Genomic DNA, 25237 nt, shown 5'->3' on the forward strand with positions numbered 1-25237 from the left:
ATTTCACAATAATAAAATAATTTCACAATTGCTAGCCTATATCCCTGTGAAGAACAAATTTATTAGAGTACAATGTTTATGTAAGTACTTTTTGTTTTTAGCCTTATATAGTCAAACTACTGTTTTTCAAAGTAGGTTAACTCTTCTCCCTCACCCTCTTCAATGTGGTTTTGTTACTCACGTTTAATACAGTTACAATCATTTGTTACAGCTTTTATTCCATTTTGAGTTTCCCCATTTTCTAAAAATTCACAAATGGTAAATTTCACTCTTTATATGGGTAGTTCTATCACTTGTGACAGATGTATAGAGTGTATATCTACCACCACAAACATGGCATAGAATAGTTCCATCCCCCAAGACTCCCTGGTGCTGCTCTTTTTTAGTTAGCCCTTCTTCTACCTCCTACCATTGGCAACCATTGGTTGCTTTCTATCCTCCATCTTTTATAGTTGAAGGATGTTCTACTTTTACCAGACTGTTGTAAATGAAATAACACATTATGTATTCTTTGGGATCTGGCTTCATTGTCTTAGAGTGCATGTAAGGTTCATCAATGTTGTTGCATGTACTAATAGTTTCCCTTTTTATAGCTGAGGAGTATTTTATTGTATGGATGTACCACAATTTATTTAGAGGATATACAGATTGTTTCCACCTTTGGATCATTAGAGATTTTTGAGTAACTGATCTAACTTACATTTTTCAAAAGGATTATTTGGACCACTGTGTCAAAAATAGACTGAGGGGGTGGAGAAGTCTAGAGCAGAAGCATAGAAACCAGTTAGAGTAATTACTTGCCCAGATACACAAGTTAGGTGGTGGAATAAGAATGTGAACTAGGCTGTCTGGCTTCAAATTTTGTGCTCTTTAACTGCCACTTTTTCTGCCCTTTGAAAATGAAAGGAGTGAATCACTTTGTCAGTTAACTACTGACTGGTCATGTTATACACAGACTAAGGAATAGATTTTGAAATCTGGGGTGTCACTTGTAACCTTACAAGAGTAGTTGGATAGAGTAATGGAGGTGAAACTGTAATTCAAGAGAAAATGAGAAGAAAGGAAGTAAAGACTTAAAAGACAAGTAGACTAAGTAGTAGGTCAAGAAGAAATTTTGAGTCAAAGGGTGTAGCATATTAGTGTAAACCAGCATGATGTGTATGAGGATAGTGGATAGTTTTGTGTTACAAACATCCAGGATAGAAGGTGGGAAACTGGTAGAAGGTAAGAGCAGAGGAATAGCCTCTGGTTACAGGTCAAAGTCCCATGTAGGCTAAGGTAAGGTGTTTTAACTTCATGCTATAAAGTGTGAAGAGTCATTGAAATATTTTTGTTGAGAAAATAATAATACCAAATTTTTGTTTTAAATTCCTCAGGCAACAGTGTGATAGGTAGATGGGCAGGAAGATGGTGAGGAGAGATGCTGAATGTAGGGAAGCAAGACACATTTAGAATATTCCAGGTAAAATGTGATAGAGATCAAGCTAAGGCAGGAGGGAAGTGATTTTAAAACTTTTAAGAAACTGAACTTGATAGAAATTAGTGTGACTGATCAGATATAGGGGATAAGGAAGAGGAGAGGAAACCAAGCATAAATCCTTGGTGTGTTTCATTTACTGAGATAGGAGATGCAAAAGAAGTGAGTGATGAGTTCAATTTTCGATAATCTGAGTTTGAAATACATAGAAGGGGCATCAAGTAAAGATATTCACGAGTCTAGAGTTTTAGTAGAACTGATTGGAAGTTGTCTTCCCTTTAAGATATTTGAAGCCATGGTCTTTAGAGTGTGTACAGAGCTATTTTTTGTGTTTGTAAATGCTTACATTCAAAAGAGAATAAAGGTAGGTACATCTACAGAAGAGATCAAGAATGAGAAAAAAAAAAGTCAAGAAAATAATGTCATAAAAAGCCAGATAAAGAATGATCTTCCAAAAGTTGTCTTTACTATGGAAAGTCATAATTGCTGAGAATTTAGTGTCCATTGGATATTTCAACTTGAGTGTCATCAGTGACCTTGATGAAAATAGTGTCATGGAATTGGTAGAGGAGAATTCAAAATTCAGAGAATTGGAGAAATCGAGACAGTTCTGTTTTCTTTACAGATAGTAAAGAAAAGCTTGAAAAGGGGAGAGTTTTTTTTAAGGTTAGAATAGTGTACATTGAGTAGCAATAGAGAAGTTGAAGATTGCAGATCAGAAGGGATGGGCTCTCTGGAGGCCAGGTCCTTGAAGTAGGTTAGGATGGAATCTAGAATACAGGTGGGAGGTGTGGCATTTGAATCAGGAAGACCTTCCCTCATTTAAGATTGGAGAAAAAGATTATTGCAGGTTATTGTGGGCTTATGTTTGAGATGGAGGAGGAGTTCATTGAAGTCTCCCTAGTCTAAGTAAATGTCAGATATTCAAGGTTCTTTCTTTTTTAATGGTGTGGATTTATATGTTGTGTGATTTTAGTAGAAGATGTATGATTAAGCCTTGTACTTCATTTTAAGGTTTAGTTTGCTTTAGTTTCTATAGATACATTCTGCTTCAATAAAATAACTAGTGAGCATTTTCATTACAAAGTATCAGGGTATCTATCTTATAGACTGATTTCATAATATCTATTAAGAATATTTTACTTTATGTGTTTCATTTGACAAGTGATTTGCCCTATAGAATGTCCAAATCCATGTAATGATACACTTATTGATGAATTATATTTAACATTTGCCCAGACAGGCTACCATAAAAATTAGGCTTATATTCAAACTATTACAGATTCCTGTTGGTTACGAGAGCTTTTATTGTAATATGAGGAAAAGTGCTTAGAGACTACCTGCACACCCTTAGAAAGATAATCTCTTTAACATAATCTGTATTCAGTAGTCTCTTTGTGGTTCTGCAGAAAAGTTATCTTTGAGAGTATGGTTTCAGATTCTTCATTTTTGAATCAGGTAGAAAAAGAATTCAGTCTGTTCGTGGGAGTAGTTTTTCAGCAACTAAAGCTTTCCAGAACTCACAGGTACTATCAAGAGATACCTTTAGGCCTCGGAAAAATTAATGAGGAACTTACTTCCACAGAATAATGATTTTGTAAATAACTCTCATGAGTTTATTATCATTTTTGAGAGTAATGGAACCTAAGCTGCATGTTTCTGTATTTTCTCAGAAAGGATGAAACAGTTTAAGATTTATCATTAAGTTTTAAGCATAATCCAAGTGTTGAAATGCATTTTGCCATTAGATATTTCCCACAGTGTGCTTATATATATATATAAGCATTGTTCAGGGCTCTGTCAGAGTACTACATCCAGTATTCAGCCTCTCTATTAAATAACCTAGAGAAACAAGTAAATAAATCAATACCCAAAAAAGAGGAACAAAAGTGTTTTACAATTTGAGAGAAATGTTTATGGGAGAAGAAGGTTTAATATCTTGACATTGTAAGATTAAACTAAAGCTATTTAGTTTGGGAAACATAGCTCTATAACCCAAGTTAATAACCTTCGAAATATGCACTAAAATCTTGATTATCTGGAACCTGGGAAATGAGCTAGTCTGGATAATTAGAAGGGTATCTTCCTAAAAATTGAAGTCATTTTGCTTTAACTGCTTTTGATTATGAACAGTTTTATAAGCTTTCTAAAATAAAAAATGGAATACAATTTGTATTATTCTAATGCAGGGTAGTCTGTCTGAACATTAATTAATATACTATCAGTTAATACAACTGTTATTAAGGGAGCTATTTGCCCCTATCTTAAGTCATCTTTATTGCTGTTTTGAATCCTGCTTTCCCTCACTAATTTTACTGTTTGGTTTGTGGTTAGTGTCTTTTTTTTTTTTTTTTTTTTAGTGTCTTTTTTTTTTTAAAGATTTTGTTTATTCATAAGAGACACAGAGAGAGAGAGAGGCAGAGACATAGGCAGAGGGAGAAGCAGGCTCCCTATGGGGAGCCTGATGCAGCACTCGATCCCAGGACCCTGAGCCAAAGGCAGATGCTCAACCATTGAGCCACCAAGGTACCCCGTGGTTAGTTTCTTAACCTTAACCTATGTTCCTAGTTAGAAGGCGATACATCTCACTTGTAGTTTTGGCCTTAAATGGATGAAAACAAGTTTAATATGCTTTCAAAAATGGGTAAAAAAGATTTTAATTTAGGGTCATTTTTTTGAACCTGAATTAATATAATACATCATCAGTTCATATACTGTTGTTATGAGGGCTGTTTACCTCATTCTAAATCATCTTAATCTACTTTTTTGAGTCTTTTTCACCTCCCTGTTTTTTTTTTTCTCTTCATTGTAGCTAGTTATTATCTTGACCTGAATGTTTCTATTTATAAAGAGATACTTCTTACTCTCAGAGTTTTGTTTTTGCTTCAAATAAGAAAAATTGTACACTAGATTATCAAAATAAACTATAATTTCCAGAGGGAGCCAGGAAAGAGTAATTTGAGAGCTATATGATATGGTAAGCATGGATGCTGTCCGTTCATAAAGCTGAGCAGCTAGGATATGGACAATTTTGTATCTGCTGAAGATCCAGAAAAATCAGATGTAGCTGAACCAGTATAGGGTTAGGCCTCCATTTTGTGCAGATATTAAGACTTCTTCACAGACTAACAGATGGGCTCACACTGAAAAAAGTAATAAACAGAAATTTGTCATTGTCTAATCCAGTATTAAAATAGACAGCTGCACCTCCCCCTCAGAGCATTTACCTGTAGATTCTGGGTTTTCTGTAGAAAATTTTATTTACTTTTCCCTAATTTATTACCTACTATGAAGGCTTTGAGTGTTTGGCTCCTTTATAAACAATTTTGTGTAGTGAAAGTGGCTATAAAATGGATTTTTGTTGCTACCACCCTCTTACTTTAGTATGGGGTTTTCCATAGTAGATAAAAGGCTTTAGTTTTATGGGTTTAGGATATTTAGTTACTGGATAGAGAAAAGGCACCACAATGAAAGCTTTTTCATTTATTTGAAACAACTCTCACTATTGAGGCTCTTTCGATATTAAAAAGTAAGTTGTTCATCTTTTAAAATTCTATATGTCTAGTTTATTCATTGCTGCCGACATTTCTGGAGCTACTAGAAGACTATTATATGCAACTTGCATTTTTGAGTTTTAGTCAGAGTTTGTAGGATTCCTTAAGTGGTATAATTACCAAACATCTTACATATAATGCAGCTTTTTAAAGAGCATTTTTTCCCTTAACATTCACTCTGAAAACAATTCAATGAGGAAATAGGTTAAAACTGAACTATCTGTATTTAGTTCTAGTGACTGCTGAAAAGAATATTATTTTAAGGAACTAGCAAAAGGAAATACTAAGTATTCCAGAAATAATTATGATTATTCTATGTACTTTAAGAACTACTTGGTAATGTGGACTCAAACCTACTTCATTTTACATTTTCAAATTCAAACATTTTTTTTTAAGATTTTATTTATTTATGAGAGACCCAGAGAAGAGAGGCAGAGATATAGGCGGAGGGAGAAGCAGACTCCCTGTGGGGAGCCTGATGTGGAACTCCATCCCAGGACCCTGGAACTATGACCTGCGCCAAAGGCAGACATCAACCACTAAGCCACCCAGGCGCCCCAAATTAAAACAATTTTTTAATAGGATGGAAAAATACTAGCTTATCTTAGAAACATTATAAACTTGTCTAAATACCCTTCTCAAAGCTCTGACGTGGAACTTGGATCCTGTTAGGCAAGCTTTTTTTGTGGGCGTATTAATTCACATTCCACCTGTCAGTACCTATAGGTAAAGACATGAAACCACACCCTCTGTTCTGACCTTTTCCTCAGGGGACACTGACTAGAATCCTTTGGCTCAGCATGACAGGCTATTTGAATAGCTCAGTTGAAGAGCTTTTACTTTTGAATTGAGTGGAGCAGCAAGAACGGAAATAATGTTGCAACTACATTTCTCAGGACTGCTACTATGGAGATTTCCTTGACCTTCCCTGCCAGGTTCTGTTTGGGAAGCTTACTTATTTCCAGATATATCTGCTACTGAAAGCAGTTTTATGACTCGTCTAATTAGATACTTGTATTTTCATCTTTCCATTCTTTAAGGATTTAATTAATTATTCTGGTTAAGAAGGTATTTGCCTGCTTTTATTTTTGTTGTCTTTGTTTTTGTTTTGTTCTGTTTTGTTTTTTTTAATCAAAACTAATGGAAATGTAGTTTTTTAAAAATAGATTTGTGGGGTTTTTTTTCTTTTGTTGTTTATTTGTACAGATTAATGCTTATTTGATGGTACTAAAAAGACATTTTCCTACCACTATGGTATATCTTGATAAACTAAAAAGAACTTTTTAATGTAGAGAATAACTGTTAAAGCAAGTGAGGAAAATTGGCAACTGCACCTACTAGAATGGATTCTTACAGTACCTACTTGGCTACTCTCAAACTCAGTGGCTCGTGGTTGGAAGAACAAGATGAAGACATTTACGAGGTTGAATCTCGTGTGCCTTTACCACATCCTTTTCCTCTATGTGAACATTTGGATGAAAATAACTCTATAATAATTAATACTTCTATTTTTCATTTTATTCATAAAAGAAATGGACACATATTAAAGCTTATTTCTAAAATTTCACTGCCTACCCCTCCTTATTCAGTAAGTATAAAAAATCTAGTTTCTTATACTTTGTTTATACTTTCAGTTTTTTATACAGTTAAAAAACCTGTATCATTAAAAAAAAAAAACTATCATGAGAAATGAACTTTAAATGTCCTTAGTAAGGCTAAATCGAATAGAATCTTGCTTTATTATTGTTTCATGTGTTACTACTCTTTTATCCTGGATGTATTGAAGAGCTAAATTTGGTCTCAGAGCCCCAACTTGGCTATGTTTTTTATTCCAGAAAGCAGAGTGAGATAGTATTACAGTTTTCCATGCCAGGCAAGCTGTTTAAATAGATCTTGCTTGTCCTTAAAAATCTTGCTTTTATATGTTTGTGATCTCAATCCTGAGTAAAAATGAAATTATAATATTTGAAGGAATGAGTGTTGTAGTACTTAAAACAGCTAAGTCAATTGAGCCAGTCAGGAGATGTTTAAAATCATATGGTATATTGGCTGTACTTCAAGACCAGGAAAAAGAAAATATGGATTCTAATTTTAATTTTCTTGTTAACTCATAAAGGAACTTATTTTTAATATCCCCACCAATCCTGTGAGGAAATACTGTATTCTACCTTTTATGTGAAATGTATTTTATAGACATTGTTGAGTATTTAGCATAGTTAGCATTTCTGGTTTATTTAACATGTAAGTATGTTGTGAATGATTCACTACAAGTTATCCAGTATAACTACAAGTTATCCAACACTTTTTATGACTTTCATGGCTTTAATTATAATACACTAGCTAATATTTAACAGGCCAGATGGTTTTCAGAATAGTTTTTTGTTACCTCTCCTGAGACTTTTGTATTAAAGTGACAGAATAGTTATTAATGTATACTCTATACTTTTAATGTAATGATAAGTTTTTTATTTAAAAATACTAAATATAAATTTGTGTGTATTTCATATTGTTAATATTAGATATATGTATTAGGAATAAATCATAGCTTAACCAGTTAGAAGAGGCTTTTTAAAGAGTAATTAGGGTGCCTGGGTAGTTCAGTCGGCTAAGCATCTTGTCTTCAGCTCAGGTCATGATCTCAAGGTCCTGGGATAGAACCCCATGTCAGGCTCCCTGCTCAGTGGGGAGCCTGCTTCTCCCTCTCCCTCTCCCTCTGCCACTCCCCCTGTTTGTGCTCTCGCTCTCTCTTTCTGTTAAATAAATCAATAAATATGTGAAATCTTTAAAAAATAAAAAAATTTTAAATTAAAAAAATATAGAGGATTTAGATAAACATTTGAAGGAAGTCTCTTATTTCAGTAAAGTGCCATTTGCTATAATAAATGAAATTTGGTTGCTAACTTTACTGTATTTGATACTTCTAACTTTTTTGTTTTGTAAAACTGAGTTATTTCTTCTGGTTTTATGGTAAATATTTAAATGTACTTTAAGGCTGCTTTGTATCTTGTCAAGAAGTAGAACATTAGATGCAGAAACTTAATTTTCTTATCTAACTCAAGTATTTTGTTATAAATGCTAAATGCCTTGTTGTGTTTGTATAGTAAATTTGAAAAAGGAAAAAAAAAATCCTCCTGTCCCTCTTAATAAGAGCTTTGAACGCTTAGAAATTTCATGTATTTACCAGACAACTATTTTGTAATGTATAGAAAAAAGCTACAGATCTACCTATGTAGAAGCAATTGATATGTTTTGAAAATATAGGCTGTGGTTATATTCAGAAGAGTAGCTATATATAAATTAGTTTATACTTATGGTTCTGTTTCTTATAGTAAAAGTCAGTGTATGTTAGTTATCTACATTTAAAGGAAAATATTATTGCCAGTCAAAAGTAAAAATATATACATAAAGCTTTATTTTTGTTGAGGTAACAAGGATATCACGGATATTTTAGGAAATACTTTGTGATTTAAGATCTATGTCGTTATCCAAGTCTTAAATGCAAATTCATATTATCCCCAAGTAATAAGCTGCGAATAATGTTTAACACATCCTGTTAAATAAAACAAGAATAATCGCATACTAGATATTTTGGAAATTGACTTATTTAGTATCTCTAAAATCTGTTTGCTGTGGTAAATCCTAAGATATGAAAAGCAGAAGTCTTTAAGAATAAAATACTCTTAAAAATCATGATTTAATAATACATTATTGATATTTGATTGTAAATTAGAAACCATTACTTTTGATTCATACTTTAAACGTAAAACATGGGTAATATCTTTCTAATATACTAAGTACTTCATATAATTTTACAAATTCTTACAACATTGTGAGCCTATCATTAATATATATGGTAACTGCTTTTTAAAGTTTTTTCAACAGTGTTAATGTTATAGGACTAAGTATTAGAAACATTTGAGCTCAGTTTTTTCTCAGGTAGTTGTTTAAATAAAAACAGGGACACCTCAATGGCTCAGTTTTTAAGCATCTGACTCTTGATTTCAGCTCAGGTCATGATCTCAGGGCCCCATGTCACACTGTGTGGTGGGAGTGAAGCCTACTTAAGATTCTCTCCCTTTCCCTCTGCTTCTGCCCCACTGAACTCCCGCCACCCCCACCTCCTGCTCAGTCAAGTGCTCTTTCTCTTAAAAGTAAAAACATAAGCAGGTGCTGGTAGTCAGAAGTTCAGAAAACTAAAGCAGGGACAGCATTTCTCTATAATTTCATGGAATTGGTAACAGTGATCACTGTTTTTTAAGAGCTTTGGCGGGCAGCCCCCGTGGCGCAGCGGTTTAGCGCCGCCTGCGGCCCAGGGTGTGATCCTGGAGACTCCTGGATCGAGTCCTGCATCAGGCTCTGTGTATGATGCCTGCTTCTCCCTCTGCCTGTGTCTCTGCCTCTCTCTCTCTGTCTCTATGAATAAATAAATAAAATCTTTAAAAAAAATATTAAAAAAAAAATAAGAGCTTTGGCTTGAGTATGTATTTGACTATAATTTTTAAAAATTGTGTAAGAATATAGTCATGCCAATAACATTTTAAGGAGGCTGTATGTATGTGTAATTATAAGTAATGCCTCTATATTCTCAGGTTTTCAAAATAAATTTGAATATTCATATAGAGTCCTATAGATGTTTCACAGATGGACAGAAATAAAAGCTTTAAACGTAAAACATGGTAGTATCTTTCTAATATACTAAGTACTATATACGTGGCTTATAATAATTTCATTTTGTTGTGCCACTATAATTTTGTTAATTGATGATGCTATATTCATATATTAGTTTCTCATAGTGTATAGCAGGAGTCCACAGTCCATAAATGTTAAATATAAAAGATACTAAGTTTTTCATAGACTACAATTACAGAAAATTCTTTGGAAAATACAAGAGCCTCTGTGTCACTAACTTTATATGTCTTTCTATTTATATAAAGTGGTTTATTTCCAAAAGAGGCATTTTTTTGTTTAATAAAATTAGAATACATCTCTTACAGAAAGTTGTATGTGGCTAAATCTACTTGTATACTGACTTTTTCCACCTACTAATGTCAGCATGCACTAGAAATAATAAATGTCTAGAGTTAAACAGTATGTCTTTATTTTTTATTTTTTTATTTTTAAAATCATTTTTTTAAGCTTTAGTGGGGAATGACCTTGGCATTCCCAACACTTTAATTGTCTTTCTTCATGTATGCTTTCCCTCCTTGTTTAGCTTGAACATGCGAAAGTTACACAGACAGAGTTGATGCGGGAGTCATTTCGACAGAAACAAGAAGTGACAGAGTCCCTTAAGTGCCAAGAAGAATTGCGAGAGCGCCTTCATGAGGAGTCCAGGGCCAGGGAACAGCTGGCTGTGGAGCTCAGTAAGGCTGAGGGTAAGCAACCTGCCCTTAGCAACTGAGGGTGGAAAAATTTCAAGTTTAAAAATAGAGATTTTTTGATGCAGGCCAGATTTGGACATTGCCAGATTGGACATTACATAATTTAGAGTGACCACTGAAATGTAGTTGGAATTTGTCTTCAGAATTTCTCTAGGCAATTTTAAAAACTGTATATATTTTTAATTATTGGAAAGAATAGAATTACAGAAACCATTAAAATTTTTAGAAAAATATAGAAATAGATGATGGTGATTTAGTACCATGATCTCACCACTCTACATCAAGTCTCCTAAGTTAGCAATGAAAAGGCTGAAGCTACAAGATGTTAATAAATTGTTCAGGGTCACCATTAAGTGGTGATGCCAGGCTTTATGCCTCCATACTGTTAGCAAACACTGTTTATATTCTCCATACTGTTGTAGGTGTTGGCCTTCTAGTGTCACTTAAAATACCAGCTTTCTCGGATATATTTAAAATGTGATTTGGTTCACAAACATCTGATTTATATTAAGCTTTCCAGGAACCTGTTTATATCTGTGTAACAAAGTGAGTTACACCTACATGATGTGATAGATTAGCACAGCAAAGTAACAAAGTTCAAAGGAACTTCATATTTAGGCACAAAGGTTAAGAAAAAGGTTTCATTGAATGTACCATAATTGCTACTATCATCAGCAGATTCATTCAAAATATTTAATATGTTGGAATGAAGTTTTGCTAACAGTACACCTTTTATTATTTATAGAACACCAAAAGGTAAGATTTGAAATGAGTTATAATCCCATTCCCTATTAATTTTATCTTATAGGTGTCATTGATGGTTATGCAGACGAAAAAACTCTTTTTGAAAGGCAAATTCAGGAAAAAACTGACATAATAGATCGTCTGGAGCAGGAATTGTTATGTGCAGGTAATAGACTACAGGAATTGGAAGCAGAGCAACAGCAGATCCAAGAAGAAAGAGAATTACTGTCCCGACAGAAGGAGGCTATGAAAGCAGAGGCAGGCCCAGTTGAACAACGTATGTATTTTTAGACTTTGTATAGGAAACATTTTAAAAGTTCAAGATGGTTCTTTTCCGTTTCATTGCCTTTATTCGTGTATTTTATATAGGGACTGAAAAATTACAAAACCATCTCCTGCTTTGTTAAATGTTTTGGTAGCCGACCATGTGGAGTCAGGTTTGGTGTGTTTGGCTTATTTTTCCTTTTTGCTTTCACAGATTTTAACAGGAAATATCTCAAACTTCTGCCTTAAGGGAAAGCTGCATATAATGAGGAGGGTCTTTTTTAAACTGTAAGATTGTTCTTCTAATAGCAGAAAGGCAGTAAAAATGTTTACTTCGATTGAATAACTAACAAAACTGACCCAATACTAGTAGCAAGCAGGTCGGGGGAGATTTCAGCCTGTAGAGAATAGATTGAAAAGGTCAGTGACTCTTAGAAGCAGGCTGACATCTGGTTTAATCTGTGTAGGAGTTCAAAGAAGATACAATTTATAAATAACCTTTAATCTTTTTCTTAAATGAGAAAGTAAGCACGATATCTTAGTTTTTTGGCAATAAAAAGCCAGTCATTATAACAGTGGACCTTTACATTATTTTTCATATATTCTCACTTTTATATTACACAGGCAGTTAGAATTATAAATGTATAGTTTCATCAGTTGAATTTTACCAGTTTAGAAATACAGCACACATTTTTGTAATATGGTGCAGTTGTTTCTGGTGTTCAGATTTGTTTAACACAGGTTTAGATTTGGACTTTTTAATGTGCAAAGTATATATATCATACATGTAAAATATTCAAGAAATAGTGGGACATCAAAATATTACCAATGGAATCACTTCTCGGCCTTTTGGCTAAAATCAAGTGAAAATATTACCAATGATTTCAGCTTTTACTTCTTCTTTTGTGTTTATGTATTATCCCATTTTATTATTTTTTTAAAAGTAAAATTATGCATTTTGTTCATTCCATTGGCTGAGAATCGCTCTATTGTACAAATACAGTATTGTACAAAAAAAATAACAAAATGTTACAAAATAAAAAAGTACAAACTGCAGCACTTAATAAATATGACTAGAAGTAAAGTAGAAATGAGATAGATTTTAGGTTGAGAACATTGTTTGACCCAGCAAACCATACAAGATCTGTTTACAGACATTTTTATTTGTACATATGTATTATCCTATTTTAGGAAATAGACATGTAAATTATATTTTTGTTCTGTGTGTGTGTTTTCTTTCTATTCTTATAGGACTAGTAAATGCTGCAGTCGATGCAGCACCTGAAGCAGGTGTGTTTATACAGTTGCATGGCCAGTCTTTGGGTGGTAAACTTACAACTCCAAAATTTGGGTGACCCATGGATTTTCAATCACGTACTCTACTTTTCCAACTAACGTACCTCTAATTTTGCTGTTGTGTTTCATACTTACAGTTTTTCTCTTTAACAAAAAACTTTACTTACAAAAAAATACAAAAACAATTTATATTTGAAATTAACAGCTGAGATTTAGTGATCATCATCTTATATCTGTTTTTCCACAAAGCTTACGACCATTTGAATTTTTTACTTAAACTCTTGCAGTCTATAACTTCAAAATGCTCTTTCTAAATCAGGAAATATAAGATGATGATAACAATAGGATCAATGACATTTAGTGAAGTAAAGAGACTTTCTGGTTCATTTACTCTTGTATTAACTTCTAAATCAGTACTGTTTTAAAAGGAAAGCTATTTTCTATGGATTCCTAGTCCTGAGTACAGTGTCGGCAGACTGGTTAGTGTAAAGACTTTCTGGTCATGTTCCTTTATTTTTTCATTAGAGAATTGTTTTACTTTGCTATTTATACTTTTTATATTATTAATATTAATAGCTAACACTTATATAGTGCTTACCATATTCTAGGCACTATTCTTTAGATATATTAACTCGCTTGATCCACAATAACTCTTATAGATCAGTACTATTACTCCCCCCAGTTTATGTATAAGGAAATTGGAGGACATCATGTTAAATATCACATAAAAGATAAGTGGCAGAGCTAGGATTTGAATTCACAGTCTCTGCTCTGAAGCACTACACCATACTGCCTCTCATACTTGTCAGTTTTTTCTTGATAAACATTGTATGAGCATGTAAGACTAACTCAGGAATATGGATCTAATAAGGAGAAAGACTAACAGGAAATTCTGATTGTAGTTGTATTTTCTTCCTGTAACTCTTGGCCTTGGTTAAAAATTTACAGTATTTGATCTTCGTGTGTATTGTGTATGCATTTAAAAGTGACTTTATTGGTTTGGAATTAATTGATTTTTGCCTGAGGTGAGTTATTTCTGTGCTTAAAAAATTTAATTAGACTTTATTCTTTTCCTTGTAGTGAAAGTGGATTTTTTGGGGTTTTTTGGTCATTTGCTTTAGCATTTTCAAAGTATTGTTTTTAGTGACAGGATGATTCTTTTTGTTAATACAACATAATTTTTTGATACTAGCTTGCTTATGTTATTTTGATATTTTCACAGGAACATTTTCCTTTTTTCCATGAGTTTGAAATCTCAAATTTCTTATATCATGAAGATAAAATTTGAGCATAGTTATGGGTGATTTCACTATCTTAATTGTGATTTAACTTAGAATATTTTTATATTTGTAAACAGAATTACTGCAGGAGACAGAAAAACTAATGAAGGAAAAACTAGAAGTACAGTGCCAAGCTGAAAAAGTACGCGATGACCTTCAAAAACAAGTGAAAGCTCTAGAGATAGATGTTGAGGAACAAGTCAGTAGGTTTATAGAGCTGGAACAAGAAAAAAATGCTGAGCTAATGGATTTACGACAGCAAAACCAGGCACTGGAAAAGCAATTAGAAAAAATGAGAAAATTTTTAGATGTAAGTATTCTCAACTTGAATATTGATTTTCTCAGTGGAATGCTTACTTGCTGCTACTCTAGGTTGTGAATTTTGAGTTATGAAGAGGCCCTTAAATTCTAACATTTTCCTCTATATGTGTTTTCTGCCAATTAACTGAAAAGTATTCTAAATAAAAATTCTAATGATTTTTATTGTACACCTATCACAGCTAAAAGCGGTACAAGCAGATTATGAATAAACCCTTAACAGTTAGCCTTTCCAAATTCAGAGTTAAGAAGTTAGTCCAAGTGTTCCTTTAATCAACTGCCAGTGCAGGCAAGGATCCTAACTGGCCAACACTCTTTCACCCACAGAATACACACAGTAACTGTGCTTTTGGAAATGACTGGGGGACTGGAACAGTTGTTATGCTGTCATTAGTCTTTGCAAGATGTTATTAAATCTCTACTTTCACATGGATTTTCCTCTTTGGGCTTTCATTTAAGGTCGGATATACTCTTAAAATATTAAAGAATCAGATTCTGACACATTTTATAATTTTGATATGAAACCTAGATTAGGATGAAAGAAATTGATTTACTAACCAATTTGTTCTCCTATTTTTTTTTTAAAGATTTTATTCATGGGATCCCTGGGTGGTGCAGCGGTTTGGCGCCTGCCTTTGGCCCAGGGCGCGACCCTGGAGACCCGGGATCGAGTCCCACGTTGGGCTCCCGGTGCATGGAGCCTGCTTCTCCCTCTGCCTGTGTCTCTGCCTCTCTCTCTCTCTCTCTCTCTCTCTCTCTCCGTGTGACTATCATAAATAAATTAAAAAAAATTTTTTTAAAAGATTTTATTCATTTATTCATTAGAGACATAGAGAGAGGTTGGCAGAGACACAGGCAGAGGGAGAAACAGGCTCCACGCAGGGAGCCCAGACCGACATGGAACTCGATCCCGGGTCTCCAGGATCCCCCCCTTGGGCTGAAGGTAGCATCAACCCACTGAGCCACCAGGGCTGCCCTCTTTTTTTTTTTTTTTTTTAATGACTAAATTAACACTGGAATTCCTCTTTTGTTCCGAAAAAGTAAACTCACTTGTGGGTGAATATTTTTATTTCATTCTATATTGAACATTACTTGAGTTTTTAGAAATGTTGTGCTTCAAATAATATTTAAATGCATAAATTTTTGTTAAAGAATCCAGATAGGCTATGTACCATATAAAGATGTTATCTTTGTAAACCTTTTGGTTTAGGGTATTCTGTGGTTATCAGTTGTTTTGTCTTCAAACAAAACTGTATGTATAAAGGGAAGTAGCAGAAATTAAAGCTTCAACAGATGTTGTTTCTTCTGTTACTGTTGTTTAAACTTTAGGAGCAAGCCATTGATAGAGAACATGAGAGAGATGTATTCCAACAGGAAATACAGAAATTAGAACAGCAACTTAAGGTTGTACCTCGATTCCAGCCTATCAATGAACATCAAACTAGAGAGGTAAGAACTTTACTGGTGTTGTCCGCCTTACAGTAATTTGTATATTGAGTATAAATAAGATGTGTATTGTGAAAAACTTAAAGGAAATTCTTATTATATGTAAATCTTCAAAATCAGAAAATTAAGTATAAAAGGTTCTTGAAACTCTGAAAATTGTTTACATTGAAATTTATCTTCTAGTATTGCCCAATTAAATAAACTTTATTTCTCTATTCCCATTCCCAAAAAACTAATCAAAAGAATTATCTGTATTTACTTTTTACTTCCCCATCTTGCATTCTTTTCTCAGTCCCCTGCAGTAAAGTTCCAACCCCTCTGTCTAAAGGGGATTTTATATCCTCTGTTTCATTGAAATGATTCTTGTAAAGGTTACCAGCCTGATGGCTTTGTCCAATAATCATCTCTCTGTCTTCATCCTACACAACCATTCAGATGCTTTCGTTAAAGCCTTCTCCTTTAAACACTTCCTTCTCTTGGCTTCTGTGACATAACTACTTCATTGGTTTCTTTCTCTGATCTCTGTTTCTCAACCCAAAATAAATGGTGGAGTACCCCAAGACTTAGTCTTGAGCCCCCTTCTTCTTTCCTATTAATATTCCCTTTCAGGTAATTACATGTAAAAGACTGTGCATTAATATCTCCAGCCCTGACATCTCTTTTGAACTCCAGGCTCGAATACTCAGATGCTCACTATATAACTCGATTTAGATGTCTCAAAGTGAACATGCTCAAAAGAGAGTTATTGATTCCTAACTAGCCCCCACCAGAGAAAGACAAGAATAAAACATGTTCCTTCTTCATTTTAGTAAATATTATACCATCTTCACCTTCCTCATTGCTAAGGTGTAGTATTCATACTTGATTCCTCTCTTTTTCCCAATTCCCACTTCCATCCCATCAGTGAATCAGGTTGCACTACATCTTATATCTTCCTGTTCTTTCCATTTTCATTCATCTCCTTAAATCCTAGCTGGCACTGTTTGCCTGGATGATTTTGGTAGCCTCCTTACGACTCTTCCTGCTTCTACTTTTTCATCCCAATTGTCTATTTCCTCATATAGAAACATAGAACCCCAAATTTACCAAATGAATACTGCATGAATGAGAGAAGACTTATTGCATAAATTGCTAACAGTGGCTTGTAATGGTTATGAAGAAATTCTGCTTGGCATTAAGTTTGAATCATGGCTCTGCCATTTACCAGGTGTATGACAATGGCTAAGTCACTTTTTTAAACTTTCTAAAACTTGTTTACTCACTTCTAAAATAGAAATTGTAATGGAACCCATCTCATAGGAGTATTGGCCTGCTACATAGTGAAGACTTAAAATTGTTTTCAGAAATAATAATTTTTTTAAAATCTTAATTGTATTTAATTTCTATACAAATTATTGGATTTCATTTCTCTTTAAAGAATTTCAAAGAAGCATAGAATGTCTATAAACTCATTATAGTAAAGTGTTTTCTACATTCTCATTGAAGTAATCTGATATAAAATAGCCTTATCTACTAGAGCAGTAGGAAAGTTATCAATCCCCACAGAGTTTGTAGTTACTGGTCTTATTCCTAGTATATTTTCAGCTTTTGAAAAATAGCTAGATTTGTTGAAACTCAAAAGAATATTTAAGGTCTAAACATTTCAAAAAAAAATAAGGTCTAAACTTCTTGTCATTTCCTATTACTCATTTTCATATATTTGGAAACTGTGACCTACCCCATTCAGGAAAGCTTGAACTAACAGGGATATGTATATTAGATTTTTTCCTGGAACGTTGTGATCCATTTGTTTTGTCTTTACCTTACCAAATCTGATTTCCCAGATTCTGATTTTCTCAAGATCAAAACAATCTAACTATAACAGTATATTGTACTATTTTGCTGCTTTGTTTTTTTCCTTGACTGTACTTCAAATCTTAATCTACCTATTATTGTCAAAAATTTCTCAGTGACGTTGTTACTGTCATCCTTGAACATGTAATTATAAATAAGTTTGCATTTGTTTTAATGTTTTGAGGGTATCATTTTAGATAATTTCCTTAAAGTATCTCACTGAAGTAAGCTAAAATTCCTTTTCTTCTTACCATCACACTTTTTTTTTTTAGTTAATTTTCTCTCCTTTCTTGATGAGAATGAATTTCATAAACTATCTTATTAATGCTTCCTGAATCCTTCCATCACAGAGCCATTATCTTGAATGGACCCTACTTATCAGAATTAATTACGGAAGCGTTCAGATTCCTCTCATCATTCCACATTCCCATCTCTATTCTGTGCTGCAGGAATACGTAGGCTGAAAAAGCTTTCTGACTGACCATATTAAACCTTCCTTAAAAAAAAAAAAAAAAAAAAAAAACACCTTCCTATTTCTGTGGTGTTTAGGACCCCTCAGTATTGTATTATATATGTATATATACATCAATTTTAACCATTTGTGGAAAGAAAAGTAGATTCCATGTAAGATTTTTTAAGGTTATTTTATCTCATATAAGAGTGTAAGTCAATAGTTTGCAAATTTGTCACTTCTATTAGATTTTAGTGTGGTTGTAACCAATACAGCTTTTACTTCAACATTATTCAAAAATGTAAGTATCTCAAAAAAAATGTAATTATCTGTCCTCATAGCTGGAGAAAGTCTTTGTCTTAAGAGAAACAACTTTTTGTAAAGGGTTGATGAGAACAGTATTATTTTTGTTTTGTTAGTACCACTTTGTTTTGTCAACTTAGAAAACTTCGTTATAGTTGGAGACAATGATTGCTATCCTTGTCAAAAATAAAATTAGCATAAGATCTGAAAATACTTTTTGAAATGAGGATAATTAGCTTGTTGAAATTTTTTTAATTACAATTTTTGCTTATTATATTTCCAGGTTGAACAGTTAACAAATCATCTGAAAGAAAAAACAGACAAGTGCAGTGAGCTTTTGCTCTCTAAAGAGCAGCTTCAGAGGGATATACAAGAACGGAATGAAGAAATCGAGAAATTGGAGTTCAGAGTAAGGGAACTGGAGCAAGCCTTGCTCGTTAGTGCAGACACTTTTCAAAAGGTGTGACATTTTCTTTATGTTAATTTTATTAAATGTTTTAATGCAGATTACTCTTAGTCACATAAACATCAGTTCCTTTAAATAAAAAATTGTTACTGACTTTTTGTTGTTATTATTACAAAACATAAAGAGACCTTTATGTCTTCAGTGACATTGTAACTATATCTGTTTATTCTTATCTCCAGATGTTATTTGCTACCTTAATCCTGAGGCTAAGACCTTAGTCCTTTCCTGAGAAAGGAAGATTAGTTAAACCAGAAGAATTAATTATTCTTTTTAACAATGAGTATCCTTTTAACAATTATCCTTTTAATAAGACCTTAGTCCTTTCCTGAGAAAGGAAGATTAGTTTTAACCAGAAGAATTAATTATCCTTTTAACAATGGTTGTGACTGTGGAATAATAGCCATGTGAAAAAGCGGCGGACACCAGCTGAGGCTTGATGCTCTATCCCAGACTAAAAAGGAATGAAGTCTATTCCCATTATAATGTAGAAAGCAAGAATGAATCAAGGAAGAGCAGGAAAGGAAGGTTAGGAAGGGAACAGTTCAAAGGATAGTCTCTGTTTTATCTAAGGAATGTATTTTAAGAGTGTCAAACATTCCTGTTTGAATTTGTATAAAAATGCACTCAAAAGTGAGTATCTATAAATTTGATTATTCACTCATGTAGAATATCAGCTGCTAATTGGAGAAATTTATCTGTCTCTAATAAAATGAAATTTATCTGTCTCTAATTAAAGTTGATAATCATGATTTAATGCCTGAAGTTTTGAAAACATTCTTATATTTAAAGGTAGAGGACCAAAAACAATGTGGAGCTGTAGAAGCTAAAGCAGAATTGTCCCTAGAAGTACAGTTGCAGGCTGAGCGCGATGCCATAGACCGAAAGGAAAAAGAGGTAAGGAGTTTATTTCTAATGGCAAAATGTAGTTTGAATTTTTTTTTTTTTAAGATTTTATTTATCTATTCATGAGAGACACAGAGAGAGAGGCAGAGACACAGGCAGAGGGAGAAGCAGGCTCCACGCAAGGAGCCTAATGCGGGACTCCACCTCGGGACCCCAGGATCACGTCCCAGGCCGAAGGCAGGCGCTAAACCGCTGAGCCATCCAGGGATCCCCTGGTTTGAAATATTTTAAACAATTTAAATAAGTCAGCTTGAGAATATCATTTGTACAGAATAGAGTTTAGAGTCTAAAACCAAAGTTTATATGATTTTAACTTGAAGACAATAAAGATTTGGACAAATAAGCTGGTATGAGGAAGAGTGTTCCAGTCAAATATGAAACCCTGACACAGGATGAAGTTTTAAAGACAAAAAGAAGGGGCGCCTGGGTGGCTCAGTCAGTTGAGTGTCTGCTTTGGGCTCAGATCATGATCATAGGGTCCTGGGATCAAGCCCCACATTGGGCTCTCTGCTCAGTGAAGACTTTGGTTCACCTTTCCCACTGCTGCACCCCCTGCTTGTGCTTGTGCTCTCTTTATCAAATAAATGAGTAAAATCTTTTTAAAAATAAATTAATTAAATAGAAACAAAGGGAAGGTAAGTACAAATTGAGTGAAGAGGACAGTGGAGAGAGAGTTGTGTTAGAACAAAAGGCATTATCTCTTTTTCCTGTTTTACCATGGGCTTTGAAGTATTGATACTTTGCAATAGTTCTTTTTTTTTTTTACTTAAGAAACTTTAAATAATAATACATTTTAAAATAATAAAATAAATAATAAATAATAAAATTTTTAAAAAGTTTCTTGCCCTGGGAAGTTATAGTGCTATTTTACAATATACTAAACATGTTCTTATAAGATTAACAATAAGGGGGAAAAAAAAGATAAACAATAAGGTAATTATATAAATTGTCCTATGTTTTTCTACTCCCTCCCTTCTCAAAAAAAAAAAGAAAAGAAAATCCACTTTTAATATAGTATCTAAGACATATTATACTCTGCATTATCTTAGCTTTATCATTAAAAATACTTCAGGTTTTTTTATATTACACGTTTATTTCCATATAATTTTCTCTGGATACTTAATACATTTTAACAAATATTTATTGAACTTAACAGTAAACAAATGTTAATAAGTGCTTTGGAAAATATCAGAATGGTTTAGACATAATCTAAAATCCAGCTCAGAACACTTGTGGTTTAGAGGGAGAAAAAAGCCATCTACATAAATGATGAATAGAAACGTTCATCTCCATGAGAAGGATTATTTTCTTGTTATCCTATTATAATGACTAATGTTTATCCTAAAAGATTCTTGATTATTTTGCTTTTTTGGTTTTCCACAACAGACAGAGAGCACTTGTTTATCTGTAACACTTCTGTGTGTTTTGAAAAGCATTAACATTTAAAGTACCTTACACTGGTAAAGAAATTGCTCTCTAAAAAGACAGTCAAAACTGGACCCCAAAACAATGACGATAGCTAATTATGGGTAGTTGATTAAGTTTACTGACTTTATATTTTAATTATCTTCTGAAGTTTATAGAACATTACTGACACTTTAATTTTTCAAAGGAAGTATCCAATAGCTATCTACCTTTTACTCAGAATCATAGTTGTTCAGAACTACAAAGAGACCGGTCAGCCAGCTTCTGTCCGCCAGCTCCCAGAGTTTATAGATAAGATAGAGCCAGACATGTTGAGTAAAGGGTTAAAATGATAGCTCATCCTGGCCTACCTAGTGTTTAATAACAGGGACAGGTACCCTGTCAGAACCCACTCATCTGTAACTAAAGACTGAAAGAGAGGAACATAGAATTAAAATATGTATCTTTCAATGAAAACAACTTCTTAAGCATTCTCTCCTGCACTGGGCAGATGTTTTCACATACCTGACAGAGTATAAACTAATATGTCCATATGTGTCATTAGATTTTGAGATTACTTTCTACTACTCTCATAGCCTTAATTTGTGTAAAACTCTTTTTGAGGTTTATGCAGAACAAATAGAGAAGAAACTTTGAAGATAGGAGTTTTAGGATGATAAGGGGAATAATGTGGAGAGAAAGAGTAGGAAGAATTTCTTTAAGAAAAAGATGCCTTGGGCAGCCCTGGTGGCTCAGCGGTTTGGCCCTGCCTTCAGCCCAAGGCCTGATCCTGGAGACCTGGGATTGAGTCCCACATCGGGCTCCCTGCGAGGAGCCTGCTTCTCCCTCTGCCTGTGTCTCTACCTCTCTCTGGCTCTCTCTCTGTCTCATGAATAAATAAATAAAATCTTAAAAAAAGAAAAAGATGCCTTCGTAGGTTTTAACTCTGTAGAGCTAATGAGATCTAGCTTATAGATGGCAATAATAAATAGTAGTAGTTGGACTTCATAGAGATCTGTGCTAGAAAGTAGTATCTTAAAAGCATTATGTCATTAATCCTTATGTCATTAATCCTGAGAAGAGGCTCTAGTGTTACCTTCATTTTACAGATGAGTAAACTCTTAAAAGGGTAAATAGCTTGTTCGTGGTCACGCAGTAAGTGGTTAAGCAAGAATTACTCCTGGATTTCTCTGATTCTGAAGTCCTGTAATGCTATACTACCAAAAAATTGGGGAATGTTTTGCCTTAATTGGTGAGAAGTATTAAAGACTGTCATTCAATACTTATTGAGATCTTAACTCATGCTGACTACCACTATCCAGTTGTAAAACCAGCAGCAGATTTCAAAGAATCTAATGTTTAAGAAGACATATATACATTTGAAAGAGATAAAAAAGACTTTAAAAGAAAACACAAATAGTTGCAAATTAATATAATCCAGTCTAGATAACATTTGGTAGCTAAATTAAACAAGATTAAAACAAAGAGCCGCCATTCTCTTTTAAAACCCTAATAATATTCTTGTGGTTTTGGTTGTTGTAGACTCAGTAATAGGTTAGCCTGGAACTGAAACTGGAGTCTGGCTGAATAGGAGGAAAGAACCCTACAGTGTCATCTTTGGGAATTGAAGTCTCTGTTGTGATGACTCAAGTTCAGCTGCTTAAAACAGAATGTTAGTGCTTTAGACTAGTGCTTCTCAAACTTTAATGTGCATATGAATCCCCTGGGGATCTTGTTAAAAAAGATTTGGATTCAGTAGGTCTGGGGTGGGGCTTCACAATCTGTGCATCTAACATGTTCCTGGATGGTGCCAATTCTGCTGCTCTAGGGATCACACTTTGAATAGCAAGACTTTATTTCAAATTTAGAATTGGACCATACATTCATGTATCAAGGAAGTAAAACAAAACAAATGAACAAATGAAAAAACAGACTCTTAAATACATGGAACAAACTTGTAGTTTTTCAGAGGGGAGGGTGAAATAGATGAAGAAGATTAATTGATACCCCCCAAAACAAATAGCATTTGAGATAGGACATCAGTTTTGAACTTAAATGTCTACATACATATTAAAATAATACCTTTTTATCAAAAGTAGTTGTGGAAGATAGGGATAGGTATAAATACTACTGTATTAGATAACTTTGAAGAAGATAATAATCACCACAGTTTTCAGCAAACCAACCTGTTAATTATGTATGAACAACTACTAAATGTATTTAAGGTGTGTTTATTGAGTTGAATACCAGTGTACAGAAAACAATTTAAGTATAAGTCTTGGACATTAGTTATTAGAAGCAGGATAAATGATAGTTAAGAATGTAAGGCTCTAGGGGTGCCTGGGTGGCTCAGTCGGTTAAATGTCTGACTCTTGGTTTAGGCTCAGGTCATAATCTCAAGGTCACAGGATCAAGCCCTATGTCAAGCTCCTTGCTTAGTGGGATACTGCTGGAGATTTTCTCTCTTCTCTGCCCTTCCCCACCAGTCACTCACTCTCTCTCTCAAATAAATAATAAATATGTAAGTCTCCACAGGTAAAATCTCACCAATACTAGCCTTGTGACCTCAGACAAGGTACTTTGTTCTTAGTGACTCCCTCCTCATCTCTGAAATGGGGATAATCCAACTAAAGATCTCATAAGGTTGTTACAGAGTTTTAAAAAAATAATACATGTAAAGCACCTTATACAGTATCTAGTAATAAATTATCTATTAGTGAGGCTTTTATTACTAGTATCAGTACTATTTCTCTTAAGGAAATATTAGGCTAAATTATTTTGAAGGGTTTTGCATTGCTAGTGCTAAGATAGGATTCTGATTACATGTCTGAGTGTAAGCAGAATATGGTTCTTTTCAAGTTCTAAGGCAATAAATGATTTGTAGGCTGCTCTCTCAGCCAGCTGCCACTGAGTAATGTTGTTCCTGCATTTTAGGTTGCTTTTAATGCAGCGATTTTGATCATCAGATAAATACATATTTGGAAATTCATTCATTAAGTATTTATTAAGCAGCTACAAAGCATTGAGCTAAATGACTATTCCTTAATCAAACTCAACTTTTAAAATATAATAACTAGGTCTTGAAACTTGTCCTTATATAATAGTCTCTGTATAACCATTACAGAGTAATTGCTTATCATTAACAGTAATCTATGCTTAGAAAGAGCTAAATTTCTATTGTCCTACACATAGGAGCTCTCTAATTTTCTCCTAAAATAGTATTAATAGCTTACTATTAAGTTTCTGTATTGCACACCTAAGGATCTCATGGTCTTCGTGTATACCTCTGCTTTCTTCTGCTTAAACAAGACAGATGCACCCAAACCTTTCATTAAGCATTAGTATGGACTAATTTGAGCTAGTCTCACTTGGTAGCTGACCAATTGACTTAATTCTGCAGCTTTCTTGTACTTTTGGTAACAACTAAATTTAACATGAAATAAAATTTCAAATGTGGACTCTTTCCCTTCCTCCCCTGACTTTTTTCTGCTTTATCAGAATATTTTAGGTAAGAAATGGCTCCTTGTATCCTTCCTCTGAAGATCTTCCCTTTGCTTTGAGTAGGATGACTTAAAGGTGATCAGTTTGAAAATACCTAGAAACCACACGGTTATACCTGGCTTAGAGAAACCCCTTTATTCTCATGGCTTATATGTTTTAAGCAGATATATTTTATACAACTACTTATAGTACTTTTCATTCTCTCTTGACAGACATTGTATAAACAGGTATTTTTTTTTCTTTCTTTATGATAATTTTCATATCAGATTACGAACTTAGAAGAACAGTTAGAGCAGTTTAGAGAGGAACTAGAAAATAAGAATGAAGAAGTTCAGCAACTACATATGCAATTAGAAATACAGAAAAAGGAATCTACTACCCGCCTCCAAGAACTGGAACAAGAAAACAAATTATTTAAGGTAATTAATTAAGAAAAACTTTGCCTGTAAATAATTCATAATTTTTGTCTTGTCTTTGTATTCAAGTATTTGCTGAATCCAGCTACTAAATAATACTTAACAGAGGAACATTAACTGCAAATGGGTTTGCATGGAATTTATTTTCAACCCAACATAAACAGTAGAATTCATCATGAATGAAGAATTTTTGAGAACTT

General features: G+C 33.6%; 1 protein-coding gene across 12 annotated transcripts in view; it reads left to right on the forward strand.

Annotated features, from left to right (window-relative positions):
- The window catches only part of AKAP9 (A-kinase anchoring protein 9), a 150724-nt gene that overhangs the window by 92901 nt on the left and 32586 nt on the right, over positions 1 to 25237 (forward strand). For 7 of the 12 annotated variants that reach the window (XM_072764244.1, XM_072764246.1, XM_026003738.2 and 4 more), the window contains 8 exons: positions 10244 to 10406; positions 11221 to 11433; positions 12672 to 12710; positions 14074 to 14306; positions 15644 to 15763; positions 18631 to 18807; positions 19603 to 19707; positions 24888 to 25040. In XM_072764244.1, the coding sequence (XP_072620345.1) occupies positions 10244 to 10406; positions 11221 to 11433; positions 12672 to 12710; positions 14074 to 14306; positions 15644 to 15763; positions 18631 to 18807; positions 19603 to 19707; positions 24888 to 25040 (1203 nt within the window). Of the gene's footprint in view, positions 1 to 6358; positions 6620 to 10243; positions 10407 to 11220; positions 11434 to 12671; positions 12711 to 14073; positions 14307 to 15643; positions 15764 to 18630; positions 18808 to 19602; positions 19708 to 24887; positions 25041 to 25237 lie in introns of those variants that run through there. The other 5 variants (XM_026003740.2, XM_026003741.2, XM_072764249.1 and 2 more) reach the window with 2 other exon arrangements.

Source organism: Vulpes vulpes, chromosome 7, assembly GCF_048418805.1.
Source record: "Vulpes vulpes isolate BD-2025 chromosome 7, VulVul3, whole genome shotgun sequence".
Classification (NCBI taxonomy): domain Eukaryota; kingdom Metazoa; phylum Chordata; class Mammalia; order Carnivora; family Canidae; genus Vulpes; species Vulpes vulpes.